Source organism: Crocuta crocuta, unplaced genomic scaffold (assembly GCF_008692635.1).
Source record: "Crocuta crocuta isolate KB4526 unplaced genomic scaffold, BGI_CrCroc_1.0 scaffold290, whole genome shotgun sequence".
Classification (NCBI taxonomy): domain Eukaryota; kingdom Metazoa; phylum Chordata; class Mammalia; order Carnivora; family Hyaenidae; genus Crocuta; species Crocuta crocuta.
The window spans coordinates 4,457,298-4,483,488 of NW_027527429.1; the positions used below are offsets into that span (position 1 = coordinate 4,457,298).

General features: G+C 50.5%; 1 protein-coding gene across 1 annotated transcript in view; it reads right to left on the reverse strand.

Annotated features, from left to right (window-relative positions):
* The window catches only part of AGAP1 (ArfGAP with GTPase domain, ankyrin repeat and PH domain 1), a gene marked incomplete at its 5' end in the record, with an annotated part of 529,501 nt that overhangs the window by 107,930 nt on the left and 395,380 nt on the right, over nt 1–26,191 (reverse strand). The window contains one exon of the mRNA XM_077758421.1: nt 13,949–14,110. Coding sequence (XP_077614547.1) covers nt 13,949–14,110 — 162 coding nt within the window. The remainder of the gene's footprint in view (nt 1–13,948; nt 14,111–26,191) is intronic.

Below are 26,191 nucleotides of genomic sequence, written 5' to 3' on the forward strand. Positions count from 1 at the left end.
TTTTTATGCTGCTCAAAGCAAAATGGCCAAACCATGTCTGTGTCCCTTTCCCCCCCGGCTGGCAGAGCTGGGAGGGAAGCTGCCAACACCTGCCCTTAGCACTCCCAGATGACAATACAGGTTACATTCGCTGTTACAAGTTGTTCAAGAAAACGGTCCCAAACCACCAACCACAGTGGTGGCTCCTGACAGTCCAGGCACATGGTCAAGGTTACAGCAGGCAGATGAATCCTTCCCTCCCTCCTTCTTGTCTCCTAGCTTCAAGAGACAGATCTCCCAACAGTGTGAAGAAGCAACATCTGGAGGTGGGGGGTTAGGGGTGGGGGAGGGGGATTCAAGAAGGTAGTTGATTTTAAATTGTTTACATCAATTGATTGGCCTGTTCAGGGTAAATTACATGTTAATTACAAACCATAATCTGCATTCACTGGTGAAACTGTATACGTTTAGTGACACTCTTTAAATGTAAGTACTAGAGTCACCTGTTCAGGTAAAATTCCCAGGCCTAAAAGAAACCATCATACTCTGTGCCGGCTAAAATTATGGCCTTTATAACTTGCATTATTTGCTAATTGTGGGTCTGATTTTTTCCAGTTGTACAAGTACATTTTGTCAACCTGTTGAAACACAGCCATTGGGTAAAATGACAGAAGTCTTTAATGGCTTGAACATGAAATGATTAAATGGAATATCCTTCTGATAGCCTATTATAAAATCTTTTCTTTAATATGAATTTATTCCTTAGGAAAAGTCCTGGATGAGCTGCAGTGCGGAGGATGTGAACCCAGAGGTTCCCGTGGGGGCCAAGTGGTTACAGATAGGGTTTAATCACCCACACTTCGAGAGGGAGCCATCACCGGCTGCAGGGATTGCTGCTAAAAGATGGTCAACTTTGATTTTGTTCTGCGATTTTGTCTTTTAAAGAATCATCACTAAAATCTATGCTGAGAGAAAATAGTTTATTTTCATGAAATTGAGAAAGAAAAAGCCCTCTGTATGTGTGCATGTGAACACGTACGTATGCACAGAGAACACGAAGTTAGGGCTTCTGTTAAGTTCTCCCACGGCTGTTTAGTAACCTTGCCTACAGTGAATCATGGCTTCTGCAGAGAGCCGCTGAAGAGGAAAATTATTCCCACCTGCAGAAAGCGAGAAAGCTCTAAATGAAAACCAAGTAAAAGAACAAAGCTACCTATTTACTCAATTAAGAAGAGTCAAGTCAGGTTACTGAGGTACCCAGTGGCAAAATGGTATGGTTCCCATCTCCCGGGTCAGTCACCTCAAGGACTGGAGGCCACTGAACAGCGAGCCTTTGGTGGATTCAAGACAGATTTCTAGAAGCGTCTCACACCGACTCCCTGGCTTTTGCATGTCCGATTCCTCAGCCTTGCACACAACATGTTAAAAAGAACTCTTAAGTTTCCCTATCCAATGATTCTGAGACGATCAAGAGCTTGATTTAAGAGTATAACATGAGGAAGCAAAAACCCCGGTTTATAACCGTTTTCTCTTATGCATATTATCGTTCGCTTAACTGTGTTAGCATCACAATGGACAACATCCAGTAGGAGAAATCCCATCTTTTCACGTATCACTTGGCTTTGAGATCAATAACGGGAGGTAAACGACTGCATGAACTATGCGCTAACAGCCCTCCTGGGCACCAGGCAGCGAGCACGAGGAACCCAGCAGCGTCGATGCGCGCCCCACAATTACTTGCGACTGGCCAGTCAATGGTAGGCTGCATCGGCTACCTACTTTCCTGCAGATGAAAATATCTCTGGGTAATTAGTGCTTTCCGGCCAAGACGGAGCTCCATCCCCTTGAAGCCTGGGGCCTCACCTGGGCTGACCTGGGAGCCCGGCCATAGTGGCCGTGTAATTGAACCTGTCCTCGATGCTCAACGTGTGTGCCTGGTGGCAGACGACACAGAACACCTTAAATATTATCAAACGTTGTATCATTAAACAGAAATTAGACGGAAACAAGGGAAGCCCAGAGATTGACTGGGAGTTCAGATGCTCTAAATGGCTAATACGTCCATTTTTCACCTGAAGCCCTCTCCAAATGCAGTTTTGCTATTAAGCAAAACCCAAAGAAAGGTAATCAATTCCAACTAAAAAGCACTTATCCTGGGATGATGGTGTGCAAGGCACTTCAAACCCCTGGCTGCCTGCCAAAACCCAGACAACACCATCAATGTTTCTGACGATCTGGGAGCACAGAGGCCATGCATAATTGACTAGAAGATGGGCTAAAACTGTGCCCAATCAGTGTGTGATCAAAAACGCGTGGAATATTCAGCACCACTTGATTACATGGACGCTCGTCCCTTTCTCTCTCCTCATGAAATCTCTTCAAGGTCCAGAGTACTGTAATAAGATCATTACTGTCAAGCGCTACGAATCGTAGGCAATGAGTCTTGGGATAGGAAGTCATACTTCACAAGCTCCCCTGGCCTCTCTCTCTCTCTCTTTTTTTTTTTTTTGTATTTTACTGCATGCAGAGGCAGCAAGGCGACGAGGTGGCAGATAATGATCACATCACTGTGTGGCAACTAGAAAGGCACTTTTAAAGGAAAAGCAGAGAGAAATCAGCTTAAGAGAAACTAAAACATGTTCCCTTTGCTTTTGTCCCCCCTAAAAAAAATTAAATAGAATTAAGCTGTGTGCAGTTTGTCACTTTTCATGAACTCTGGTATAATGTCATTGAATTTAACCATTTGAGAGATTTTCATATTGCAGCAAAGCCCATTACCCCACAGACAAATGGCCAATTTTCTCCATGTCCCGAGTACAAAAGGAACCCTTGATAAGTTGTGTGTGTGCATGAACGGCCGAGCCTGCCGAAGGGCTCGCAGTGCCTACTTCTTTCACTGGTGACGACACCCTGGGTTCAGAGCCTCGCCTGCGGCGCGGCTGACGTGCCGAAGGGGTGGGGTTGAAAGCAGGAGGTAGCGCGTTAGTGAAGATCACTAAACAAACCGAGGTGGCCCCAAACCACACCGGCACCGGAGCCTCACCAGCACATTTCAGTAATGCAGACCCAGCGAGCACGCGAGGCCCACATTTGATTAATACTTTAACTGGCCACACAGGATTCGAGCAAATGGTGACGGTGGTGGTGGTGGTGGTGGTGGGGGGGGGGCTTCACCCACTGCTTCCCTCCTCCCTCCCGGCTTCAAACCGCTTCACTCCCCTGGCACCTCCCGCAAAAGGGGGGGGGTCATCCTCAAAATGAACGTAAAACCTCAGGTTCACGGCATCGCAGTCAAACGTCCCTCCCTAAGTTCCAACAAAGTTTCCAGAGTGATGTCCCCTTATCACCGTCAGAAGATGGCCTGTCCTCCGATCCTGCAGGGTAGCCGAAGCAGTGACGTCCACATTTCACGTGAATGTCCCACAGTGCAGGCACGCCCACACAGGAGAAGTGAGAGAAAAGAAACAGGGTGCCAAGAAGCTCGTGCCGCAACAGGGGTGCCGGGGAAAGCTGGACGGCGCAGGCCCCCAGTGCGCGTCCCAGGGGCCCCGCGGCAGACCCCGAATTCCCATCACCTGCGCATCTTGGGCGCTTACTTCAGCGAACCTCTTCCTTCACCTATGAAAATGGCGGTCCCAGTCTCACCCGTCGACACCGCCAGGTCGTTCGAATGCCGGAAGGCCGTGGCACGTGTTGAAGAACAGGCAGGGAATCTATGCTGGCTTCCTTCGTTCACGACTGAAGACGTGTCCTAACAAGGGCCTGAGGCCCCAGGGATGGAGGAGTGCCGAGAACAGACCCGCTTCCAACCTGAGCGACGTGTCCGTGAGACATCGTCCTTCAATGGCACGAAGGGGGAAAGCCAACCGGACAGTCATGAGGTACAGAAGGTTACAAGGTTGTACGGGCTGAATGTCTGCGCCCTCCCAAAAGTCTTCTGTTGAAGCGCACGCTAACTGGAGACGGAGGCTCTGGGAGGTGACGAGGGTTAATGTGGAGACGGCGGGGCCCTCGTGACGCAGTGAGTGGCCTCCTGAGAAGGAAGCCTGAGCTACACAGAGGAAAGGTCACGAAGACAGGGTGGGAAGCCAGGAATCCGGTCGTCACCGAGTACCAGATGGACCTCACTTTGCTCCTGACCTTGCAGCCTGCAGAGCTGAGAGAAATGATTCCTCCCACCTAAGCAGCCAGTCTGTGGTCCCTCGTCATGGTGGCCTCCGGAGACTAAGATACAAGGTGCATGTGCTGTTTATTTATGCTTCCCATTTACCACGTTTTTTTATTTTAATGTTATTGATTTTTGAGAGAGAGAGAGAGAGAGAGAGAGATTCTGAATCAGGCTCCAGGCTCTGAGCTGTCAGCACAGAGCCCGATGTGGGGCTGGAACTCATGAAATCGTGAGTTCATGACCTGAGCCAAAGTTGGCCACTTAACCAACTGAGCCATCCAGGTGCCCCATACCAAGTTGTTTTAAAAACATTTTTCTTTAAATGTTTATTTTTGAGAGAGAGAGAGAGAGAGAGAGAGAGAATGAGCAGGGGAGGGGCAGAGACAGAGACACAGAATCTGAAACAGGCTCCAGGCTCTGAGCTGTCAGCACAGAGCCCGACATGGGGCTCGAACCCACGAACCGTGAGATCACGACCTGAGCCGAAGTCGGACACTCAACTGACTTAACCACCCAGGCGCCCCCCAAGTCGTCTTTACGTACTGTAAGTTTTGCATTTAATCACCACCTTTACTCTGTTTTGTTTTACACCCTCAGGAACAAAGTCCTCTCGGCATGCAGTTTCCATGGTTGCCAGAGCCAGGAGGGAAGACGCTGCAAATTCCGCTCCCACGTCCAACACGGGAACCTCGCAGGCGCCATCATGGTGCAAAGTCCCCAGGTATAAGCGTCTAATGCAGAACTCACTGATGTCGGTGGCCCCCACGAGGCTGAGACATAGGAGATTCACACCTGTCATCACATCTTTCTTCTAAACATTAGTTTCTGCTGGCATCCTGTACTCTCTGTGACAAGATACATCCAGCAAAGTAAAGGTACAGAAAGTGCCCAAGCAACTGACAAGGAACACCTGGGCTAAGCAGCGCTGGCTCTGCCCTTCCTGGCTCAGGAAACAGCCCATCACACCGCAGTCTGTTTTGCTGCAGAGCTAAGTGATACCCGAAGACCCTAATGGCTCGAATGTTCTGAGAACATTAAGCAAATGACTTCGAGGGATTATCTTGAAACCCACCGAAAGGTCATGTGACTCGATGTCCCAAACCTCGGCAGCATTCCAACCCCAGGGCGCCCAGAAGGAAACATGCTGTCCCCCGATCTACTGATGGACGCTGGAGGCTGTGGGCGGCTCCCGTCGACTGAACCCCAGTGCAGGGCAGCACGCCTAAGTTTGGGGAAAAGAAGAGCACTGAGGTCTGCCCCATGCCTGTATTTCAAGACGGGGGCCTTGGAGGGAGTTTGTATGTCTCACAGAGGAGCCCAAGCTTGTGGACAGCAAGAGACCGAGGAGGTCAAGCTGTCCTATCCCACGACAAGTCTCCCTGGGACCTCTGGGCCCCCCAAGTGCCCTATAACCGGATGTATCACGTATCCACTATTCGTACCCCCCTCCTTGTCTGCAGCAGCAGATAGTTCTCTGTGCAGTGGGATGGAGATGAACGGCTCACCTCTGCTGCATAGCCTCCCTCGGGGATCCCTTGGCCCCGGGGTGCCTTGGGCTCCCTGCACCAGCCGCTCGGTGGCCCCAGCTTGTTTCCGGACAGGTGTCTCCACCAGCACCTGACAGTGGGCATCCTGAAGGCAGGGGCACCTCAGTCACTTTGACATCAGCACCAGGGATAGCTCCGGCCATGCAGCAGGTGATCAGTGCACTTGCAGGGAACTGACTCTAACTCTTTAGTTTGTGTGTACTTGAAAAAAAAAAAACCCTATCAAACATCCTTCTCCTGTTGTCGCTCATCATGATGGGGGAGCCTCTGTTCTGGCTCCTCCTGCTGTGGTCGACTCATCTTTGTTTATTTCTGACCCGCCGGCTTCCACAAAGGATCCGTGTGCGCCTCCAGCGCGCGTGTGTGGGGAGGACTGTACCCTGCAGGATGGCTTTTGAGTCCACTGTGCCCCATCTGTAATGTCAACGTCTACAGTAAGCCCAGAGCTACTCCGTTCCGGCAAGTCTGTTCTCGTGGGAGCCGGGGTTACAACCTGAGAACTCTCTTTGGTACAACGATCTGGTTTGTGGGGAGTAGCGAGTCCCCCCTGAGCATGTGGCGTCTCCTCTAACTTCCGGCTCACGGGCGAAGAAACGCAGCCGCCCCGGCTCCCTTGTCTGAGTTGCTGCATTTTATAAAGGGACATCTCCCCGGAAGAAGTTCGAATTCTTGGCTTTTTCACATTCACTCCGATTAACTGCTCAACTCAACGATTCGGAGGCATCCGAATGAGATGTTCCATTAGGAAGTCCTTATCGTTACAAAAAATTGCTGGCATCTCTGGAGGCTTCTCATTCCCTCTCCTGTTATGCAAGGTGGCGGCCACAATTAAAACAAGGAGCGGGCATGAGGGGTGCTGCTGGAATGTTCCTGAAGGTTAACAGGCACAAACCCAAGGTGATGTGTAATAGTAACGCCTGCATGGCTTTGATAAGCCTCCCTCCCCTCCCCCTCCAGGCACCTCCAAATAATACAAAATTAAATGAGAAAACCCTGCGGACAGGAAACAAAGCATGACGCAGTTCCTGCAGCCTGAGCCCATGCTGGCTGGGTGTCATCATAGCAGGTGACAAGTATCTGCCGTGCTGGCTGTGGCCAAGGAGAGAGGAAGGGCGAGGACGTCATGGTGATGAGATGCTTCCGTAACAAAAGAAACCAACTGCCCCCCAATCACGATGTGCGAGGTCCCCAGATGACCCAGGGATGCCCCACACTGCATGAGAGTCAACGTGGCCCACCGGTCACGGGTTCAGCGAGCTTCGCTGTACCTGGGGACTGCTTCCTTGTAACTGTCAGTGCGCAGGAACGAGGCTGGACAGGGCTCGTGCACACTTCTTTATTTTCTCTCCAAAGTGCCTTCGAAAACTTCAGCTAACCACAGACAACTTTTTTTCTCTGAGGTAAAATGGCAGGTGACTGATCAGGTTGGCAATGCCTGTTCTCTGAGTCATAGCTGAGTGAAGGCGAAAGTCCATTTTGCGCCAAACCCGATCACCGCTGCCGGGGTTTTAAGCTGTTGTAAACAGAGGATATTTGATGAAAAGGTGCTTTCTGCAGCACTTTATTAGCTAAGAGAATCACAGGTACTCAATCTGCAGAATATAAAATTAAACCCTAGAGAACATTACCTTTTCCTAACTTTGCTATTTTGTACTGCTTCGGAACTGCCTAAGCCTCTTTTCTTTACTTAAAAAAAAAACTACTTATTTGAGAGAGCGAGCGAGAGAGTGAGTGAGCATGAGCAGGGCAGAGGCAGAGAGAGAATCCCAAGCAGGCTCCACGCTATTATCAGCTGTCAGCGCAGAGCCTGACTCGGGGCTTGAACTCACAAACCATTATTAGATCACAACCTGAGCCAAAATCAAGGGTGGGTCGCTTAACCGACTGAGCCACCCAGGACCCCCCTACCTTGACCTCTTTAAAGATGGGTTTAAAAGGCAGGCAGCGACTTGTGTATGTGTTGTCTTCAAGTTAAGGCTCTAAAGGACAGGGGAGGGGGGGGAGGAACTGAATTTCACTTCTTATATCTCTCATGGAGCAAACACCTAGTGCTTCCTTGCTGCTGTTGCTTGGTATTTGATGAAAGAATAAAATGACTCACCATGTCAGGTTCTTCTGTGAGGGAGGGAAGGAAAACTCTGTCTCTGGGCTGACCTTTGCAACTAGGAGTTAATGAAATCCGTAAACAGGCTTGGGCCTCCCTCTGATTGCTTAGCGAAAGTAGCTGTGACGGCATTTTTTTTTTTATTACCCTAATGGAGAGGCCGCTGGTGACTTTTCCTTCACCAGATACTATTTCAGTAGCCATCCAGGATCCACCACACAATGGTTCTATAAAGACCCAGAATGAACAACCAAGGGATGGAGATGAGAAGGATAAAAACTATTCTCTTCTGAGACCTAGAGAACTAAGAACTGTGAACCCAACTTGNATTTCTGCATACCCTCTTATAAACTAAGATTGGGTAAATCCGGACTGTCTCTGAATTTTTAAAGGAAGATCTTTGCGGCACAACTTGTAGATGTTATGATCCATATAAAAGTCAGGATCTTTACATGGAGTCTGAGAAATATCAAGGAAGAGCCTCTGTCTGCCCCACTCCTAGATTCAAAAGCCGCTCCACACACCTCAAAGACCTGCTTTTTGCCTGGTGGAAAGAGTTTGAGGCAGAGAATTAAGAGACCGTTCTGTCACCTACCAGCAACCTGACCCTGGACAAGAAAGCCACTTAACCTCTCTCTACTTCCACCTTGTCACTGGGGAGACAGAGAAATTAACACCTGATGCAAACTTGCATGCATGTTACAGAACTAACGAGAGCCACCAGATCCCGCACCACAGAATGAGACTGCGGGGTCCACGGCTTCATTTCAAGCGATGGTAAGCTCACTACTGGACCCTGGATAAGAAGAAGCCAAGGCAGTATGGCCATTCGAAGACGGTGCCAAAAGACGGAAAGTTGTTAATGATCTGCACGGTTCCCACTGCCCAGGGCTTTCTGGGCACATGCCCTTCAACTTGGCTCTGGTGACGAGTCCCGGGTGTCCTTCTAGAGCCCGGACTCCAGTACAGCCAGCGCTGTGCCCACTGCAGGGGACATAGTGCCCCCACCTCTGAAGGCAGCCCCGATTCTCACACAGTTTCCCTTTTAATATCTGAATCCAAATCCAGCTCCTTGAAGCCCACCGGCCCTGAAGTAACCTAGGCCTGGGGCACCCAGGGTCCCTTCCATCACGTGAACACAGCTCACGTCTCCCCTGCCCCTCTTTCGTTACAGCTCTTCTCCCACTCACTTCGAAGGTTCTCTCTGTGACATGGGCTGTCCCCATGCCCAGGCTCAATCTGAATTGACCTTCATCAGTGTATAATCATCGTAGTGTACAGAGCCTAGATCTGAACATAGAAGGTTTTATGAAATGTAATTAATTTGGAGCAAATCAAATCCGATTTAAAATCAAGATCACCGATACTTTAATATCCAATGTTCCCAATGGTCTATTAAATAGGAGTACAAGCGGAAATGGGATTCGCAAAATTTTTTTTGAAATGTAATAACTACCTGCACCTGTTTGATGGTATGATCAGAGGATGTTGGCCTCTAAGAGGCTCGTTCTGCTCAAAGTTAAACTCAACGAGAAAGAGTCCATGCCCACCCAAAGTTAGCGGCACAGTGCTCAGGTAAGAGCACTGCGAGCAACAAGGCATCCATCACCCTTCTGGGGTCCTCTGCTTTATGTGACATATGGTATCACTCTCACAAAGTCAGAGTGCACTGTCCGAGCTTGTACCTCACACGTCTTCCACACCACAAGGCGGGGGCTGGATCACTTTTCATTTTTGGCTCTTTAAATGATATAAATAGTTATATATGAGCCCAGTGCCTGGCTTGATCTCCAGTGCTAATTGTATACGTCATGCATCTACATACACAATCAAGTTATGATGTTGAAACTCTAAGTACTTATACAGAAAAGGAACTGCTTTACGTTTATACCTCTAAAGATCACAGTATCTGCTCCTGTAACTTACTAAATTTACCCCATTCATTGTTATAAATAAATGCAAATGACAGTTCAACAAGTTACATCTTTTTTTAAAAATTTATTTTTGAGAGAGAGAAAGAGAGAGAAAAGGAGGAGAGGAGGGGCAGAGAGAGAGAGGGAGACACAATCTGAAGCAGGCTCTAGGCTCCGAGCTGTTAGCACAAAGCCTGACGCAGAGCTCGAAGTCATGAACTGTGAGATCATGACCTAAGCCAAAGTCAGATGCTCAAACAACTGAGCCAGCCAGGTGACCCAGTTACAGCATCTTCTGCCATCAGCTGTAGAGTTTAATCACTGTTCTTCAGCCTTAGGGAAGTAGGATAACTGACCACAAATGTTGATACTGCAAGAAACTGGCTGGAAGGGAGGCCCTTATTTCCATCAGGTGCACCAAGAGCCCCCATGTGGACAGAGTGTTTCTGACTTCTGAGGCAGCATAAATACTGATGATATATACTTTTAGCTCACCGAGTTAAGAAATATCTGGCATCAGGATCTTTGTGCTTGGCTGAGAGGAGGGCTGTGTGGCAGGCTCCCCTGAGATGCGTTCAGGAAGCTCGGACCACCCCCTCGGGCGGGCTCAGCTCAGACCCTCGGGAGACACTGCTGGACGGCACACACCCCGGCCCTTACAAGGTTTCTGGGCCACGGCACTGATGCAAGGGTCGGTGGCGCAGACCTCCCCAGGATTTCCCAGAGGCGCTGTAAGAGGCCTGACCACCTGGCTTCTGTTGCTTCATCTCTACCTTCTCTCTGTCTTTGCCTTGGAGGCCGACCTGTGTGGCTGGCGCTCTCTGACTTCCAGTTGGGTTTCGTCAGAGAGGGGGGAGGAAGGAGATCAGAGGCAGGGAGAGGAATGAGGTTAGGGAGATCCCTTCCCGTCCCTCACCACAGGCTGGATATGTCCCTCTCCCAAAGGCCGTTGCTCCTGACTGGAGGCGTTCTCCAGACAGCTCTCTCTCTCTCTCTCTCTCTGGGTCCTGACAACTGGCCCCTCCATTGACCCGCTGGGGTTCCACACTGCCGCTACTGCTCTTCTCATGCCTTGCCCACACCTCTGTAGACAGTCCCACAGTAAGCTCCCACCCAGAACCCAGCTTGAGGGCGCCATGTTTTCCCTCAGGACTCTGGCTGAAACAGCTAACTTTCAATGGAGTTTTATTTTTCTTATCCTCTAAAGAGGTTTCAGTCTAGTCATTTGTTCCAAAGGGGTATGTCAAAAGCCATACAACTCAACCACTTCTCAAACATCTTCTAGAGAACTTTTTATATCTACCATGACAACTTTTCACCATGAGGTCAGACAACACAGAATACTGTGGAAGTAACCATAGTGCCTTGCAGGAAAGAGCAAGAAATATTTTCTTATAATTGAAATGAAACGGTACCCTCTGAAAATAAGACAAATACAGCTAGCTTTAATTTTAAGAAGAGATGGTTAATTTAGACGATTTACACCATTTACTTAAAGGAGCGACTAGTTGTGAAGACTGTTAAAAAAATACTGTGTATCACTGAATCTGAAATGAGCTCAGCTGCAAGTTGAACTGACTTCAGAGATGTTACAATGTGGGGAAAAAACAGCGTACCTTAGAAATAACGAAATACGGCATGCCTCACAAAAATGACTCACTCACTGTTTTGTGCGTAACCTTCCCCAGGGAAAAGTGATACATTTTCTTTTTATAGAGAACCTGTTGCTTTATTTTTCTACTGAAAAGATGTCACGGCCATTGGAGTTACAGGTACAATAATCCCTTAACTAGGAAGTGAGGGCTCAGCTCTCCTTCTGATCATCGATGTCGGATTTTTGAGCACACTTCAACCGTTACTCATCATCTAGCCTCTCGATACCATTGTGATTTCTAATTTGAGTGGAAATCTGGAAGTTTGCCTGGAAGTCTCTCTTTCTGTCTGTGGCATCATCTCAGCAGTAATGCCTTTTAAATTTTTTTTTTAATGTTTTATCTATTTCTAGGAGAGAGAGAGAGAGAGAGACAGTGTGAGCAGGGGAGGGCCAGAGAGAGGGAGTCATAGACCGAAACAGGCTCCAGGCTCTGAGCTGGCAGTCAGCACAGAGCCCGACGCGGGGCTCGAACCCACGAACCGCGAGATCATGACCCAAGCTAAAGTTGGACGCTCAACCGACTAAGCCACCCAGGCGCCCCAGCAGTAATGCCTTTTAATGAAAGGGTCCGTGGTTGTTTTGGTTGAGGATCTGTCACAGCCTTACTACACGCTACTGCCCAGTGACCAGGGTATAATCCTGGTAACTCAGGAAATGAGCTGGAAGCGTCTTTGGTGCCCAACAGGCTAATGGGCACTTCTCAAACTTACTTCGATCCCCCACTGGCTGGCTGGGACGCCGGTCTGAAGTCCAATCAAACATGCGACCACTCATTTACTTTAAGGCTGTACCTTATTCACAGGGCTTTCACTCTGTCAGTAGGTGGGTCGGTAGGATACTCAGAAGGTGTGAAATGTGTATAACGTACTTATACGTTGACCTGATAATCAGTTCCTACCAAGTGCTGCTTTTGGAAAAAAGTCATCAGTTTGAAACACCATACGCCTAATAAGGCGTTTACCTGTGACGCAGACAGGAAGTCCTTCCCTGAAGCAAACCTTACCTTGCCCTTGAGTATGTGGGGCGCACACGACCCCCCTCACGAGAAGCCAGGCTTCTTCCTAGTTCTGCTCCAAGCCGCTAGGAAGGGTGGTGCGCGTCCACACGCCCAAGGCTACAGCTGGGTGCTCTTTGTTAAAAGGTCTGAAAGAGTCTCAGCAACGCTCAGTGTCTGGGGCTGGTTCTTTCCCAATGGGAGGGTCGGTAACATCTGGGCGGCTGCTCTGATCCATAAGCATTGTTTTTCACCACTGCTGATAGAACAGTATCCTCATTTGTTGTAAAAGGAGAAAATCAGTTTTTATTGGCTGAACTTGTTAGCGAGGAGCCTATGGAAGGCAAGAAATGTAAAGAAAGGCTTTCAGACTCTTCCGGGCCTGGCTGCATTGAGGGCAAGCTACTGGCCACTCTGAACGTCAGTGACTCCTCATTATGCAAGAAACCACAGGGCCACTCGGCTCCCAAAATCATGTAAACAATAAACTCTGCGCACACACCATAAACTCTGGTCCTTCCTTGCCAACGGATGCACTGTGGGCTTAGAAGCTCACTGCTGGGTAGTAGGAGGGAATAAGCCACTTTCTAGAATGCTGCAAACTGTACTTCTGAACGAACAGGTAAAGGATTCAGAAAAAGCATGGCAGAAATGGAGAAAGAAAAAGAGTAGAAGTTCTAGAAGTATTTCTGGAGTGTCTGGAGCCCTGGTTGGAAACAGACCCCTTCACTGCGGGTGATGTCCCAAGTAACAATTCACGTTAGACAACACTGCTATGAAATCTTAATCTTCCTCTCAAGTATTTCTTCAGCTTGTTTTTTTACAACTGCATTCATTTTGCCTCTCATAATGTGATCTACGGGTGTGAGTGTGTGTGTGAGTGTGTGTGTGTGTGTATCACCACTTTGTATCCCTGGAATAACAAAACGTAAATCCATCTGAAAGAGCCACTTCAGAAAGGTCACATCTGGCCATCACTGAGAATGAAAACGAAGGACTCGACAAAATGAAAGGAGAATCAAGCCAAACCGTGATAATCCGTGACAGCTGGAATATTAATAGAGCCCACAGAACAAAAGGAGTGGAGACACACTCACAGAAGGAGCATGTATTCATAACATGTTGCCGAAAGCCGGGACCGGGGTAGCTGTCTCGTAAGAATGAAGACCAGCTGGTATCAGAAAGGACTCCTGGAGCAGGAGAGACAACCATCTTTACTGGAGTAATACAACACGGCGCACCTCCCGGCTGGAGGGGACGTGGTCGCCCTGGGGCGTGGAGGGAGGGCAACACCGGGAACCTGACCAGGTGTGCTACAGGGAAACCTGCGTTACCTTCTACCAGAGAACTGCCAGAAGGTTAAGACAACGGGTTCGGCTAAAAAATCGAGAAATCGGTCAGTGACGAGAAGCTTCCAAGGGTCCGGCTAGTGCCCTCTTGTACAAAGACAGCACATGCGGAGCTGGCATGCGTTGTTGCACTGTTGTGCATCTGCGGTTCTAAGGGCATGTGACTTTGCCGATCTGAGAAGTAAAAATGAATTTTCCCGAAACGCAGACTCTCACCCTGAAGTCCCCGGGGAACCTTACCTTCAGCGGTGCCTGAGAGACCATCGGCTTTGAAGTTGCTGGTACTTTTCTTCCTTCGGTGCTTCTTTCTGTTGGCGTGAGGGGAGGGGGGCGGGTCGAGCTTGGGGCTGGTGGTGCTGGAGATACTTGGGCTGGAGCACACGGAGTCGCCCAGCCCCGTGTCTGCCATCGGACCGGAAAAGGCAAAAGAACGCAGAAGTTAACACTTTTAAAAAAAAAGCAGACTTTGCAAAAGTACAAAAGCAATGTTCCTCCCGTATCGTATCAGGCCCCACGGGTACTACATTAACGTGAGATCACTGGATTGGAGGCCCAGAGCCTCCAGTATTCAATGTTCATGGGGCCACTTGCTCTCACGGCCCGCCTGCCATTCAAAAACAGGCCTTCACTTCTGGATCATCTGTATGCTGTGGAGAATTTAAAGTTCTCTATTTTGTCCAACGGGTGCTCTGGAAAAGGAAAGTGGGGAGTTCATGCTTTTTATTAGTTTATTTTTGTCTTTTCATAATTACGTTGATATATTAAAAGTGAGTTAGAGATGTGTAAGAACGCATACGAAGGCATCCTTGTGGGTGGTCTGGTTCCATGCGTGCACAGGGGACAGAGGGGTTCCAGATGCTCTTAATGTCCACCCTCAGCATTAACGTGACTGCAACACCCGTTTATTATTAGTGAAGAACGGCACACCACTTCTCCCTCCCACCATAGCGGGGGCCTGCCAATTCTTGATTCACTGAAGTTGTTTATACAATTATAAAACCAGCACACAAATGTGATAATTCACTACAGGTGAAATTATGAGGCCCAATTTATTAGGCCCATTTTCCTCTTTATCAAAGAGAACAGCAGGGTAGTGCTTAAAAGACCAGGGAATGAACACGTGATTCAACCAGAATGAGAAAGCGCTTCGAAAAAGTGACGGAGACATCATCCAAACACCTGCGAAGCCTGAAGAATGCCCGACTGCATCTCTGTAGCTCAAAAGGCAGAAAGTTCATTGCAAAGTATTTAATTTGTTCCACTAGTATGTTTTGAACACCCACGGTGGGGTGTGTTTGTAGATGCTTGGGACCCATCACTGAGATGAAGAGTCCTTCCCCAGACATGCTAGAAGGTGCTGAAGTATCACAAAAGGGAGCACGGAGGCTGGGCCACCCCAAGGTCCCCGTGGGATAGCCTGGTAATATCTGACAGCACAAGACCCGGGAGACTGGTCGACAGGGCTCACGGAAACACTGTTTTAACCATTTCAAGGAGTCTCAGGAAGAGTAACAACTGGGTGTCTCAGGGACTTTACGTCCCCAGAAGCAGACTTCCCTCTACAAACACCATGTTCCTGCCTTCCCTCGCCAGACATCTGGTAAACCTCTCTGGGTAACTTTGCCCAAGGAGTAGCAAGCAGGCCTGAGTCCCCTCTTGGCTGGTCCTGTGTCTGTTTTGGGTGAGGGACTCAGGCTTAGGAAGGCTGGGCCGGAAGAGGAGTCTTTATCCACAAAGTCACCATTTCTTTTTGGTATGGCCTCTCGAGCTCACCCCTGCTCTCCACGTAAGCCGCACTTGCCCTTGGTCTGGTCCTTGCCTCCAGGACTGGATGGAGCAGCTAATGTGTCTCTTTTCTTCGGGCATTCCACCTTCTTTTCCCAGACTTTTTTCTAGAGTACTAATCTTCTAAAAGCAGCAATGCTTCTACATATTTTAAAAGCACTAGATACCACTGGCTATCCAATGAAAACTAAGTATCCCAGAAGAAAAGGCAATGTTAATTAACATGTTGCACATAATTTCGGAGAGTTCAGAGTCCGCCTGGCGCTGCTAAGGGGTCCTGGGACAAGAGCATTAGCTGGTCCTAAAGCAACCCTCCTGGGATGTGACTCTACGCTCACACCTTATAATGAATTAATTTTTGTCTGTTACACATATTTTCTGCCCAGGTTTCAAAAGTCTTCACTCACTCTCTGACCATTGAGGGTTAAGAGCCTACCCTGTGTCAGGCATGGCGATGGGCAATTTGAGGACAGCTGTCACAACGATCGTCCCCACCACCCTCGGTGAGCTAAACCCTCATCCTGGAGGCGGACAAGGAAACCAGCCAACACCAACTGCCCTCTTACTATTTCACCCTGGCCCTTGGGCGTCCGCTCAATTCGGCGCACCACTTTCATTCCCGACTGTGCGTCCCGACCCACATGTCACCCCATCGCTGTGACGCCTCCTCCCAAACTAACATTTCTCATCCCTGAACCCGAAGATGGGCTTCCTGCACGTGGACACCTATCAGTTATCTGCATCATCTAAGTGGCACGCCTGTTCCCCAGGGCAGCTAAAGACGCGCCTTTCCTCCTAAACAATGATGTGCATGAAGTGCCTGCACCATTACGACACAAGCATCCCCAGATCCCTCCCATTCTCCAGTAGTTCTTTTCTTTTTCTTTTAAAGTTTATTTATTTTATTTTTTTTGAGAGAGAGAGCATATTGGGGAAGGGGAGAGGAGGAGAGGGAGGGAGGGAGAGGGAGAGAGAGAGAGAGAGAGAGAGAGAGACTGACTCTCAAGCAGGCTCGGCACTGCCAGCACAGAGCTTGACATGGGGCTTGAACTCACGAACATGAGAGATCATGACCAAGAGTTGGACTCTCAACTGACTTGAGCCACCCAGGCACCCCGCCAGTTCTTTTGTAAGGCACGTACCAATATTTCTGTAGTTGATGCTCAGAATTCACACACGAGTTTACGCACAGTCATAGAGCAGCTTCCGTACGTGTGTGGTGGCTCTATTTCTGGCCACTCTGTGCTCTCCCCGCACTCCTTCTGCCTGTACCACAGCAGCACATGGTCTGGGATGCGACGGCTGGGTCGTCCTGGTTCCTTGCAGGGTGGGGAAGGTCCCCCCACGTCGTTGTCCTTCACGACTGCCTTGGCTATTTATCCTTGGCTGTCTCGAGCACACAACTTGGTATATCCACCCAAGTCAGCAGAGAAGACATTAAACAGGAAGGGGTCAAAACAGAGCCCCAGAATTCAGAGGCCGTAATCCACAAACCAGAAGCACTGGAGAAACCACAGAATAAGAACCCAGATACTGTGGGTCACCTGTGAGCTCACAGGTCCCGGACTTGCTGGTACATTTCCGCACAGTCTTGTCAAACACGTTGCTGTGGATGGGCGCCCAATGCAGACATGTTTTTGACAATTTTAAAACAATAAAGGGAAATGTATTTAATGCTTTTTGTCCTTAGTGAACTATTCTGTTTAATAAAATCACCGTTTCCTTTTCTGTATATATACGAAGCACTTCTCTAACAATCTGTTTATTTTTAATGTTTTATTTATTTTGAGAGAGAGAAGATCCTGAGCTCTCTGCTGTCAGTGCAGAGCCCAACGCAGGGCTCGATGCCAGGGGACCTCAAGATCATGACCTGAGCCGAATTCAGGAGTCTGACTTTCAACCAACTGAGCCACCCAAATGTCCCTCTCACAACGTAATTTAGAATCCTACTTGGGAATGACCTTGAACTCACTGGTATATTGGTCACAATTCACCTTCCTGTGGAAGAAAATGACATGTGTCTGTTTCTAGGGATCTCCCTCCATTCCAGATGCAGAAAACTGTTCCTGAAGGTCATTATCAGGGACACGGTGATCTCATTTCCAAGTTTTCTGGGCATCCTGGAATATCTGGAATTCAGGGAGAAAGCCCTAGACTCACTTGAAGCAAGTAGCCACGTGGCAGTCTTGAGAAGGAAATGCATGCCGGTCATGACACCCACCTTCCCCCCAAGGGCCAGTAGCAGCCTTGACCACCTTCTCTTCCCTGGGGAACCTTCACCGCCAGCACATCCATCCACCTGCGGCTCCGTATTTCCGCTAAGCCACGACTCTCAGTTGAACCCCCCCCCCCCCCCCCCCCCCCCCCCAGNACACAACGGACGGCTCCCACCACAAAAAACCGTCCGCTCTAAAATGGCAATGGTGAGAGATGTGTGGGATCAGAACTGCCTTCCGTTCTTCATCGCCCTCTCAGACCCGTCCGGGCGTCACGGCTGTCTGTGCCAACTCCTTCACACGAGCGAACTCCGCAGGACACTCACTTCCCCTGGTAGGACGGGGCTCTCCCCTGGGGACAGCCCTCCCAGATGATGGCACTGGTACCCCACCCCCACCCTCACTGGGCACACAGGTGCGGCTTGCAGGCCGCTCTTCCTCCAGGCCCCGCCCCCGATGCCATGCTCTGGACGGTTCTGCTCACGCCTGATGACGCCCTGGTTGACGACCCCCTGGCTTGCGCCCCTTGGCTCACAGACCGCTCAGCGGCCGTTCATCCCGTCCTCAGAGTGATGCCATCCAGGTCCGCTGAGGTGCCCCACACTACAGCGTCCCGCCCTCCCAAGCCTCCCCCTCGCTAAGCTCTTTCCTTCCCTCCAGCCCTCAAGTTTCTAACCCAGACCCACCGCCATGAGTCGGCTGCTCTGGGTCTTACTTTTGTCCCCGCAGCTCACTCACACGAGGACCCACACTCTGAGGGTCATTCTGGTGACACTCACCTCCCTTCACCCTTCCTGACTCTCAGTCCCACTTGACTGCCAGTTTCCACTCCGCACCTGCTCGGTGCCCGTACTCAGGTCCCTCGGGGAGATAAGAGCCTCATAGCCACTGGCCTTGTCTACCGTTATGACCTCAAAGCTGGACCAGGCTGGACTGGCGGCCAGACCTCTAGCGTGCCCTTGGATCCACCTGAAAACTGAATAAAGCCACTCCCTGCTCTGCAAGAGGCTGCAGCACACCTTCTCCATGCTTCTTAAACGCCCCACACCTCACTCCATCCCCCACAGAGATGTCATTTTTCATTTTGCTGAAGACAAAAAAAAGAAAAACAAAAACCCTCTCCCAAAAGCAGCAATTGGAAGCGAGCATTCCCCTTCCTGTCCTGGCCTCCAGTGGGTCTGGGGCCTCCCTCGCCCTGGGAGCTGGGTTCCACCCCATTTTGCCCCTGGAGTGACTTGGCCCCCGGCCTTTCCTACCCTCTCCAGCCGGCATCAAACGTGCTGTGTTCTTGTATTGTCTCCTGTTCTAACAAAACCCTCCATGACCCCATGCCCTTGCCCAGCCACCGCCTGATTTCTGATCCTCTTCAAAGCAGAGCCCCTCTCTGCTGTTTGTGTCTGGTCACGGTCGACCCCCGCCCCAGTCAAGCTCGCCCCGCCAGCCGCCACGGCAGCCCCATCGGTGGGCCGGGCCCAGGGGAACCCTGTGGGCCTCGGGAGCACTCCCCAAGGCGCATCGCCCCCTCCCTCGTGGGGAAGCCAAAGTGAGCGTGGTGCTCGTCAGATGACAGCGGAACCAGGAGCATGGGGGTCTTGGAAGCCCAAGGAGAGGCCCCTAGCGAGGCCTCCCCCATTCCAGCCACGGCCCACGGCCACCTCACATGCCAGGTGGCGCTCACCACATGCGACACCACCTCACCCACACATGTGCCTCGCTGTTGACAAACGCCTTCCTGGTGAGCATGTGAGCCTTAGGAAGGCAGGGACTTGGGCTCAACCGCTTCACCAGGACACAGCCTGGAGCAGATACGGGATGAAAATGCGAGTTCTGTGCGTACTTGTGCAAATACGTTTTAGAGAGAACTGACAAGCTCTCTCCCAGAGGTGCTCACCCAGGGGGATGGTACTACTTCCCGGCGGATAACCGCGAAGTATGAGCAACCTTGTGACTTCGTTTTAAAACCACAGCGTGCTGGGGGGCGCCTGAGTGGCTTAGTCGGTTAAGAGTCCGACTTTCGCTTAGGTCATGATCTCGCAGTTCGTGGGTTCGGGCCCCACGTCGGGCTCTGTGCTGACTGCCAGCTCAGAGCCTGGAGCCTGTTTCAGTCTGTGACTCCCTCTCTCTCTGACCCTCCCCTGCTCACGCTGTCTCCCTCTCTCTCTCCTAGAAATAAATAAAACATTTAAAGAATAAAAAATAAAAAAAAATAAAACCACAGCGTGCTGGTGTCAAACCAGCTGTGCGAGACTTCCCAGCAGTCGGGGACCTGTGTTTCGGGGAGCACCTAACGCCCGGGAGAGTATTTCCCTTAAAGAAGCCTCACGTGTGCCACAAACACTTGATGAGCACCGAGTACTCTACGAGCCCACTCTGTCCAGGCACCTGGGGAGCATCAAAGATAAAAGTGGGAAACCCCCTCCCTGTGGAGCCAATTTCGAAGGAGCACAGGGATGCCGGTCTAATTTCTTGCTTGATACCTTCACGAAAGACTGTTTTCCTGGGGCCACGCTACTCAGACAGAGAATGAAGGGGGGGAGCATATCAGCTACATGGGTGTAACGTGTGCTAACACAAGCACCCCTGCACGCACACACACGTAAGGTTAGGAGCCGTCTGCACGCCCACCTTCCTGGGTCAAGCAGGCAGGCCGGCCCTACGGCATCCCTGGCGAAACTGAAATGTGACTCGGGACCCCTGCCTGGACCGTCAGGACTCAGAGATGGAGAGCAACAGGGAGACAAAGCACCACTGAGTCAGGAGAAGGCTCGGGGGCGTGGTGGGGGGAAACAGCAAACACAAACCCTAACCTGGCCGCCAGAGGGAGAGGAGGGAGGGAGGGAGGGGAAGGGGGGAGGTGAGCTTCTAAGATGACACAGGGTTGTCATAATAAAAACAGAAAAGCAGGCTCAGCACCGTAAGCCCCACTCCTCCTGCAGGCGAGGAGGGCGAGGAACAAACGGTGTGCACGAGGCACCCTCAAATCTACCAGTCACTTCCCATCTGCTGCCGGATCAGCTGCTCGTAGAGCCCGGGTCCCACCGAGAGCCACGCTTGCCCCGATTTAGAGCTGACAAGCTGGGGTGGTGATGCTTCTCTGTCTACCGTCTTCTCCCTGCCTGCGTCGATGCCCCCACACCCCATGGCCCGGGCCCTGGAAATTTTACTGCACAGGTAAGGGCACTGTGGCCACCTCAAGGCTGGGAGTCTCTGGTGGGTGGGCTGAGGCGGGGCGGGGACACAAGTGGCCTGGAAGAGGCAGATGCTCCGGGCAGGGGTCAGTGGGGGCAGGTACAGTTCAGGGGAGGCTGCTGGGTCAGGACCGGCCGCTGCCAGTGCGGGAACCTCAGTAGGAGGAGGCTCTGAGTGCCAGGACCAGGCGGCCTGGCTGCGGGCAGACCCGGCTGCGGCACCGAGGAGGCCGTCGTGGGGCCCAATGCACAGCCGTCAAGGAGGGGCAGGACCCTGGGCCAGGGAGGCCGTGGCAGGAGACAGGACTCTGGAGGGGGTGGGTGACGTGGAGAAAGCTACGGTTTCTAGTTACGTGGGTCTTGAGCTGCTGTATGGACGCCCCCGGCCTCCAGATCTTGAGACTCCCTTTCAAGAGGAGTTGTTTAGCATTCCTCTGGTTTAAAATATGAGCAATCAGAACGTACTAGGCTTCCATACTGTGCTTTTCCATTTCCGACGACTCCTCTCGCCTGACAAGGTATCCCTCAAAGTGAAGAGGCCCGGAAAGCCCAGCCTCAGACACTGTAAATGAGCTCCAGCCGCAGCCCACGGAACGCAATCCGCTCCTCCTGACTGAATACAAATAATGCATTTTATTTTGTATCAATTACTAGGCACCGGGACAGCCGACGGTCGACGGAGCTAAGTGCGGGCGGGCCGAAGCGGAGAGAAGGAAGGCATGCCAAATTAAAAAAGGCGAGCGCCTCATTACTCCACATCTAAACCGGCTTTGACGGAGGGACTTGGAGTCCCCAGGACGCATGGTGCGGAGCCGGGCCGGGCCGGTCCGCTGGCATCCCGCGCGCTCAATGCCAGCCATTAGTTCTTCCCAATCGGGCATCAATGTTCAACGCACACCCCAAAAAATATATAATATGAGCAATAATGATAACAATCTGCAGTCTCTCCAGGCTCCGGGACGTGAAGTAGGAGTCAAAGACGCGCCTCACTTTTCACTCGGAGAGCTGACAAGCATGACCAGAGGGGAATAAAATAACATTCCGTTCGCATAAATATCAAGCAGCCTGCTGGAGACGGATGGCCAGGAATGTATTCTTAGCTATCATTCCGGCAGACAGGCCCAAGGACACTCATAACTTATTTTACAATCATTTAGTTTCAGCTCAAGTGGAAAACGTGACAACTTATCTCTGCTGACAAGATGCCATATCGAACCTTACAATTAACTCTCCTCCGATTATCTGCCCAGCCGATCATTAGCTGGGCCGTTTCTGATGAACTGTTGCAGGGAGCCTGCCTCGGCGAGAGCCGTCCCTGCCAGGTGTGTGTAGATAGGTTTTTGATATCCTGGCTGATACTCGGATACACGGGGCTCTGTGCATGGGATTTCCAAGGCCCCGCCGCTCCCCAGGGTCTGGAAACTCGTCTGCCTTGGGGGAGGTGTCCTTCGCCCTGCGCTGGAAAGGGGCGGTGCGCCCCTGCGACGGTAGGACAGCAGACGCCACCTGCTACTATCTGCTGCCAGTGGCGGTCCCACCACACATCCCCGGTCCCCAGCGAGGCCGTTCCCCGACTCTGGAGGGAGCGCCTCCCACCACACTGCCTCAGCGGGCTTGGCCTGGAGAGGGGACACCACGAAGTTGCTGCAGGAAGCCACCCACACTACCGGAGGTGCGGCTGGTGGTCCCACGGGCTGGCGGGCTGTGAATTTCCTAGGTGTTGGAAAGAGACCCGCAAACCTTACAATTCATGTTCAAAAGAAAGATACAGACCTACATAAAAACAAAGGAGGCAGGAAAAAGGAAGAGAGCAGGTGGAAGGACACCAGCCCTCCTCTCTCCCTCTTGCTTTCACACATCCCCTAACTCACTCATTTGGCAGTATTAGGTACAATATATTCCTAAAGGTCCTTTTCTTTTTGGTATTAAAAGAATTCAAAATGATCAAAGACAGCGCTATTTGTCCTTGCTGGGATGGGGGTGGGGGCATCAGTCGAGGGCTTATAAGACCTTCTAAAAACTCAAGATGAGGTCATGTAGGAGCCAGTGGATTAAAACACATTTCCTTCGAGACAAGGCCAACAATATAAAGCTAATTTGGATCTTTAAGAAGGGCTCTGTTCTTTCTGAAGCTCACAGAGATGTGCAGGCTGGTAAATAAAGAACAGACCACCTGTGCCATCCAAGGAAATCACAACATCCCGGCCTCTGTTAAAAGGTGAGTGTGAAGTGAAGTTCAAAACCTCGCCCCTTCTCACAGTCCTTTTGACGGGAGCTTTCAACAGGAGGAGGTTTACTTGAATCCCAATCTCTGAAGATGTTTCAGAGACTGGTATATTGTCCGGTTCCCTTTGCCGCTCACGGCACTCACACAGAGGCACACGGTGTCAGAAGAAGGGGCAGCGGGGACACGATGGGGGTTCGAGGAAGATGACAGGTGTTGGGGGAAGGAAGAGACACCGCAGTGTTAGACGGAGTTACAAAGTGGGGAGGACAGGAATACAATAGGAGGAGCCAGAATGGAGAGGAAATGTGGGGGAGAACGTCTCCCACCTGGGCCGCGTTCAATCACTCCAATATGGCTCTGTAAATAAAGCCGACGCTGGGGACGCGATTTTCATTTAGGTGAAGCCCTTACTTATGGAAATGTTTAAGCCCTGAATGTGTTAAGTACAAATTCTGGTCCCTAATTAGGATACAGGATTTTTTTTTGAGGTGATGGAAACATTCTAAGATGGACCGTGGTGATGGCTGTGCACCTCTGTGAAAATGCTTACAACTCCTGAATTGTACACTTTAAACAAATGAAGTGTATTGTTACGTGAGCTTTATCTCCATGAAGCCGTTAAAAAGGAAAAGAAAAAAGTGTGTGTGGGGGGGTGGTCACTGTGTTAAATGCCAGGAGACAAAGAAAGAAAACAAAAAAGGTCAACTTCATAGTCTAGCAAGATCCAGGGTTGACATCAGAATGAGGTCAGGAGTGCTTGGGGACACTCACACACTTAAACTAAAGTCACCATTCACTGGACTTGGGCCTCAAAGTTGAGTGGAGGATGGGGGAGTGATGTGCTGGTCTGGGCCTCCAGGGACCTCACAGGACCTGGCTCTGTGCTTCAGGTGAATGGTAGGCCCTGGAACATTCCGTCCTTCCCTGAGGGAGCTGTCCCAGTTTCCCCCCTCATCCTACGGAGCACAGCACACGCCCGCGGGCAGGACCGCCTCGTTCCCCTCCAGTGTCTTCAGTTTTCTCTGTTGCCGGATGGCCACCTTGCACTGAATACCATAATCTGATCTTAGGGGATGAAAGGCAGAGTGGTCGAGCAAGGCTGACGGCCTGAGGAAGTCAATGTGGGAGCATGCTGGGAAGGGGCAGACTAGGGAATGCAAGTCAGGATTTCACACTCGAGGGTCAAAAATCAAATTGTTCTCTGGTTGATTCTGAGCTGAATGCAACACAAAGCTTAAATTAATCCAGTGCACTTGAGAAATGTTAAAGGCGCTCTGAGCCGTTAAAGATGAAATCATTTCAAGAGGTTCCTGTTTCTTTCCAGCCTTATCTCTTTTTACATAATCAGCCACAACCACTTCTCAAGTTTGGTGTTCAGGACTAGTCAATTACAAAAGAGAGCCTGTTTCACGTGGGAGGGTCCACCGGCCATGCAGGCTGGGGGAAGACTGAGCATGTCTAGAGAAAAACTCAATTAGAGAAGTTAATTAAGTGGACGCTCCCTCTTTGATGATATAAATTTCCTCTCTTAGGGAATTTAGCAGTTTCTACTAAAAGTCACATGGAGTCAAACTGCCAACTGCAATTTGGAACACAAGAAAGTGTCCCCGTGTGAGAAGGCAAGGCCATGGTGGGCTCTGTCCAGGGTCCTGAACACGTTCCAGCCATGCATTCTGTTCAAGGTACGGAAAGGCACCAAAATAAGGCTGCTTCTTCAGGGCACATCCCTGTTCTTAACCCGCTGACATCATGTGGCTTGAAAAAAAAAAAAAAAGTCCTGGTGCCCTCAGATTTAAGAAAACCTGACAGACGACCAGATTAGAAAAGGAGGTAATGTGGTTGTGACATCCCACTGCTCCAGGGTCAATTACAGTTTTAAAAACAAAATCAAAAACATCAGAAAGAAGAGAGTATGTCTCTTACTTTGCTTATTATTTCACTACTGCCTTGGATACACTTCAAAATTTTGATCAAAACCAACATTTCTGCATATAGTTTTCACATCTGGAATTATGACATTAGGACGGTTTTCAAGCTGGGGGGTACAAGAAAATAAGTTATCTGTGGGGCCCTGGATATGTGCTGCTAAGCTGCTTCTGGAAATTCCGTGCTTCTCTCCCTAGCTGTGCGTGAGGGCACCCAGACCACCAAGTCCTTGAGCTAGCATACTGTCTGCTGGCCAATTTGCATTTCAGCTCCTCCCCTGCCCACCTCCCTGAAGATGCTCATGATGCTCTAGAATGGCCCACACCAAGTGGTTTAAGGTGGAATCCTATCGAGGGCAGGGAGGCAGCCACACTGTGCTCCATGAAGAGGAACCAGCACAGCTATAGAATCAGGAAGGCAGTTCAAAACCCCAGCCTGGCCACTGGCTCTGTGACTTTGGGTAATTTGTCTCCATTAGTCTCAATTTCCTCACAAGTAAATGAACAAAACGGCCCTCCTAAATACCTGCTTTTGGCCCATCAGGCCCCAACCTGGCCTTTCTCCGTCTTGGCCAACAGCAACTCCACCTTCCTGCTGTTCAGCCCAGTGGCCCTGGGCTGCCCTGACTCCTCCCTTCCTCNTTCATAAGTCAAATGAACAAAACGGCCCTCCTAAACACCTGCTCTTGGCCCATCAGGCCCCAACCTGGCCTTTCTCCGTCTTGGCCAACAGCAACTCCACCTTCCTGCTGTTCAGCCCAGTGGACCTGGGCTGCCCTGACTCCTCCCTTCCTCTTACACCCCACCCCAACCCAAGAGGACATAGCACCACACAGTGCTCTGGCTGTGTGCTCAGTGTGGTGGCAGGCAAGTGCCGAGCAAATGGACAGGCAGAGGTGCTCGCCGGCCTCACGCTCTCTGTTGGAGTTGTAACAACACAAGTACACAAAATGCAGCTGCTGTCCTAGATGGCTCACACTCCAGTGCAGGGATATTGCCAAGAGACACACAGAACAAACTCACACATTCACGCACATCAGTGGAATAATGATAGGTGCTGGGGACAGAGATGACGCACGGGGCAGAGGCAGAACCTAGGCAGTGTGTGTGTGTGTGTGTGTGTGTGTGTGTGTGTGTGTGTG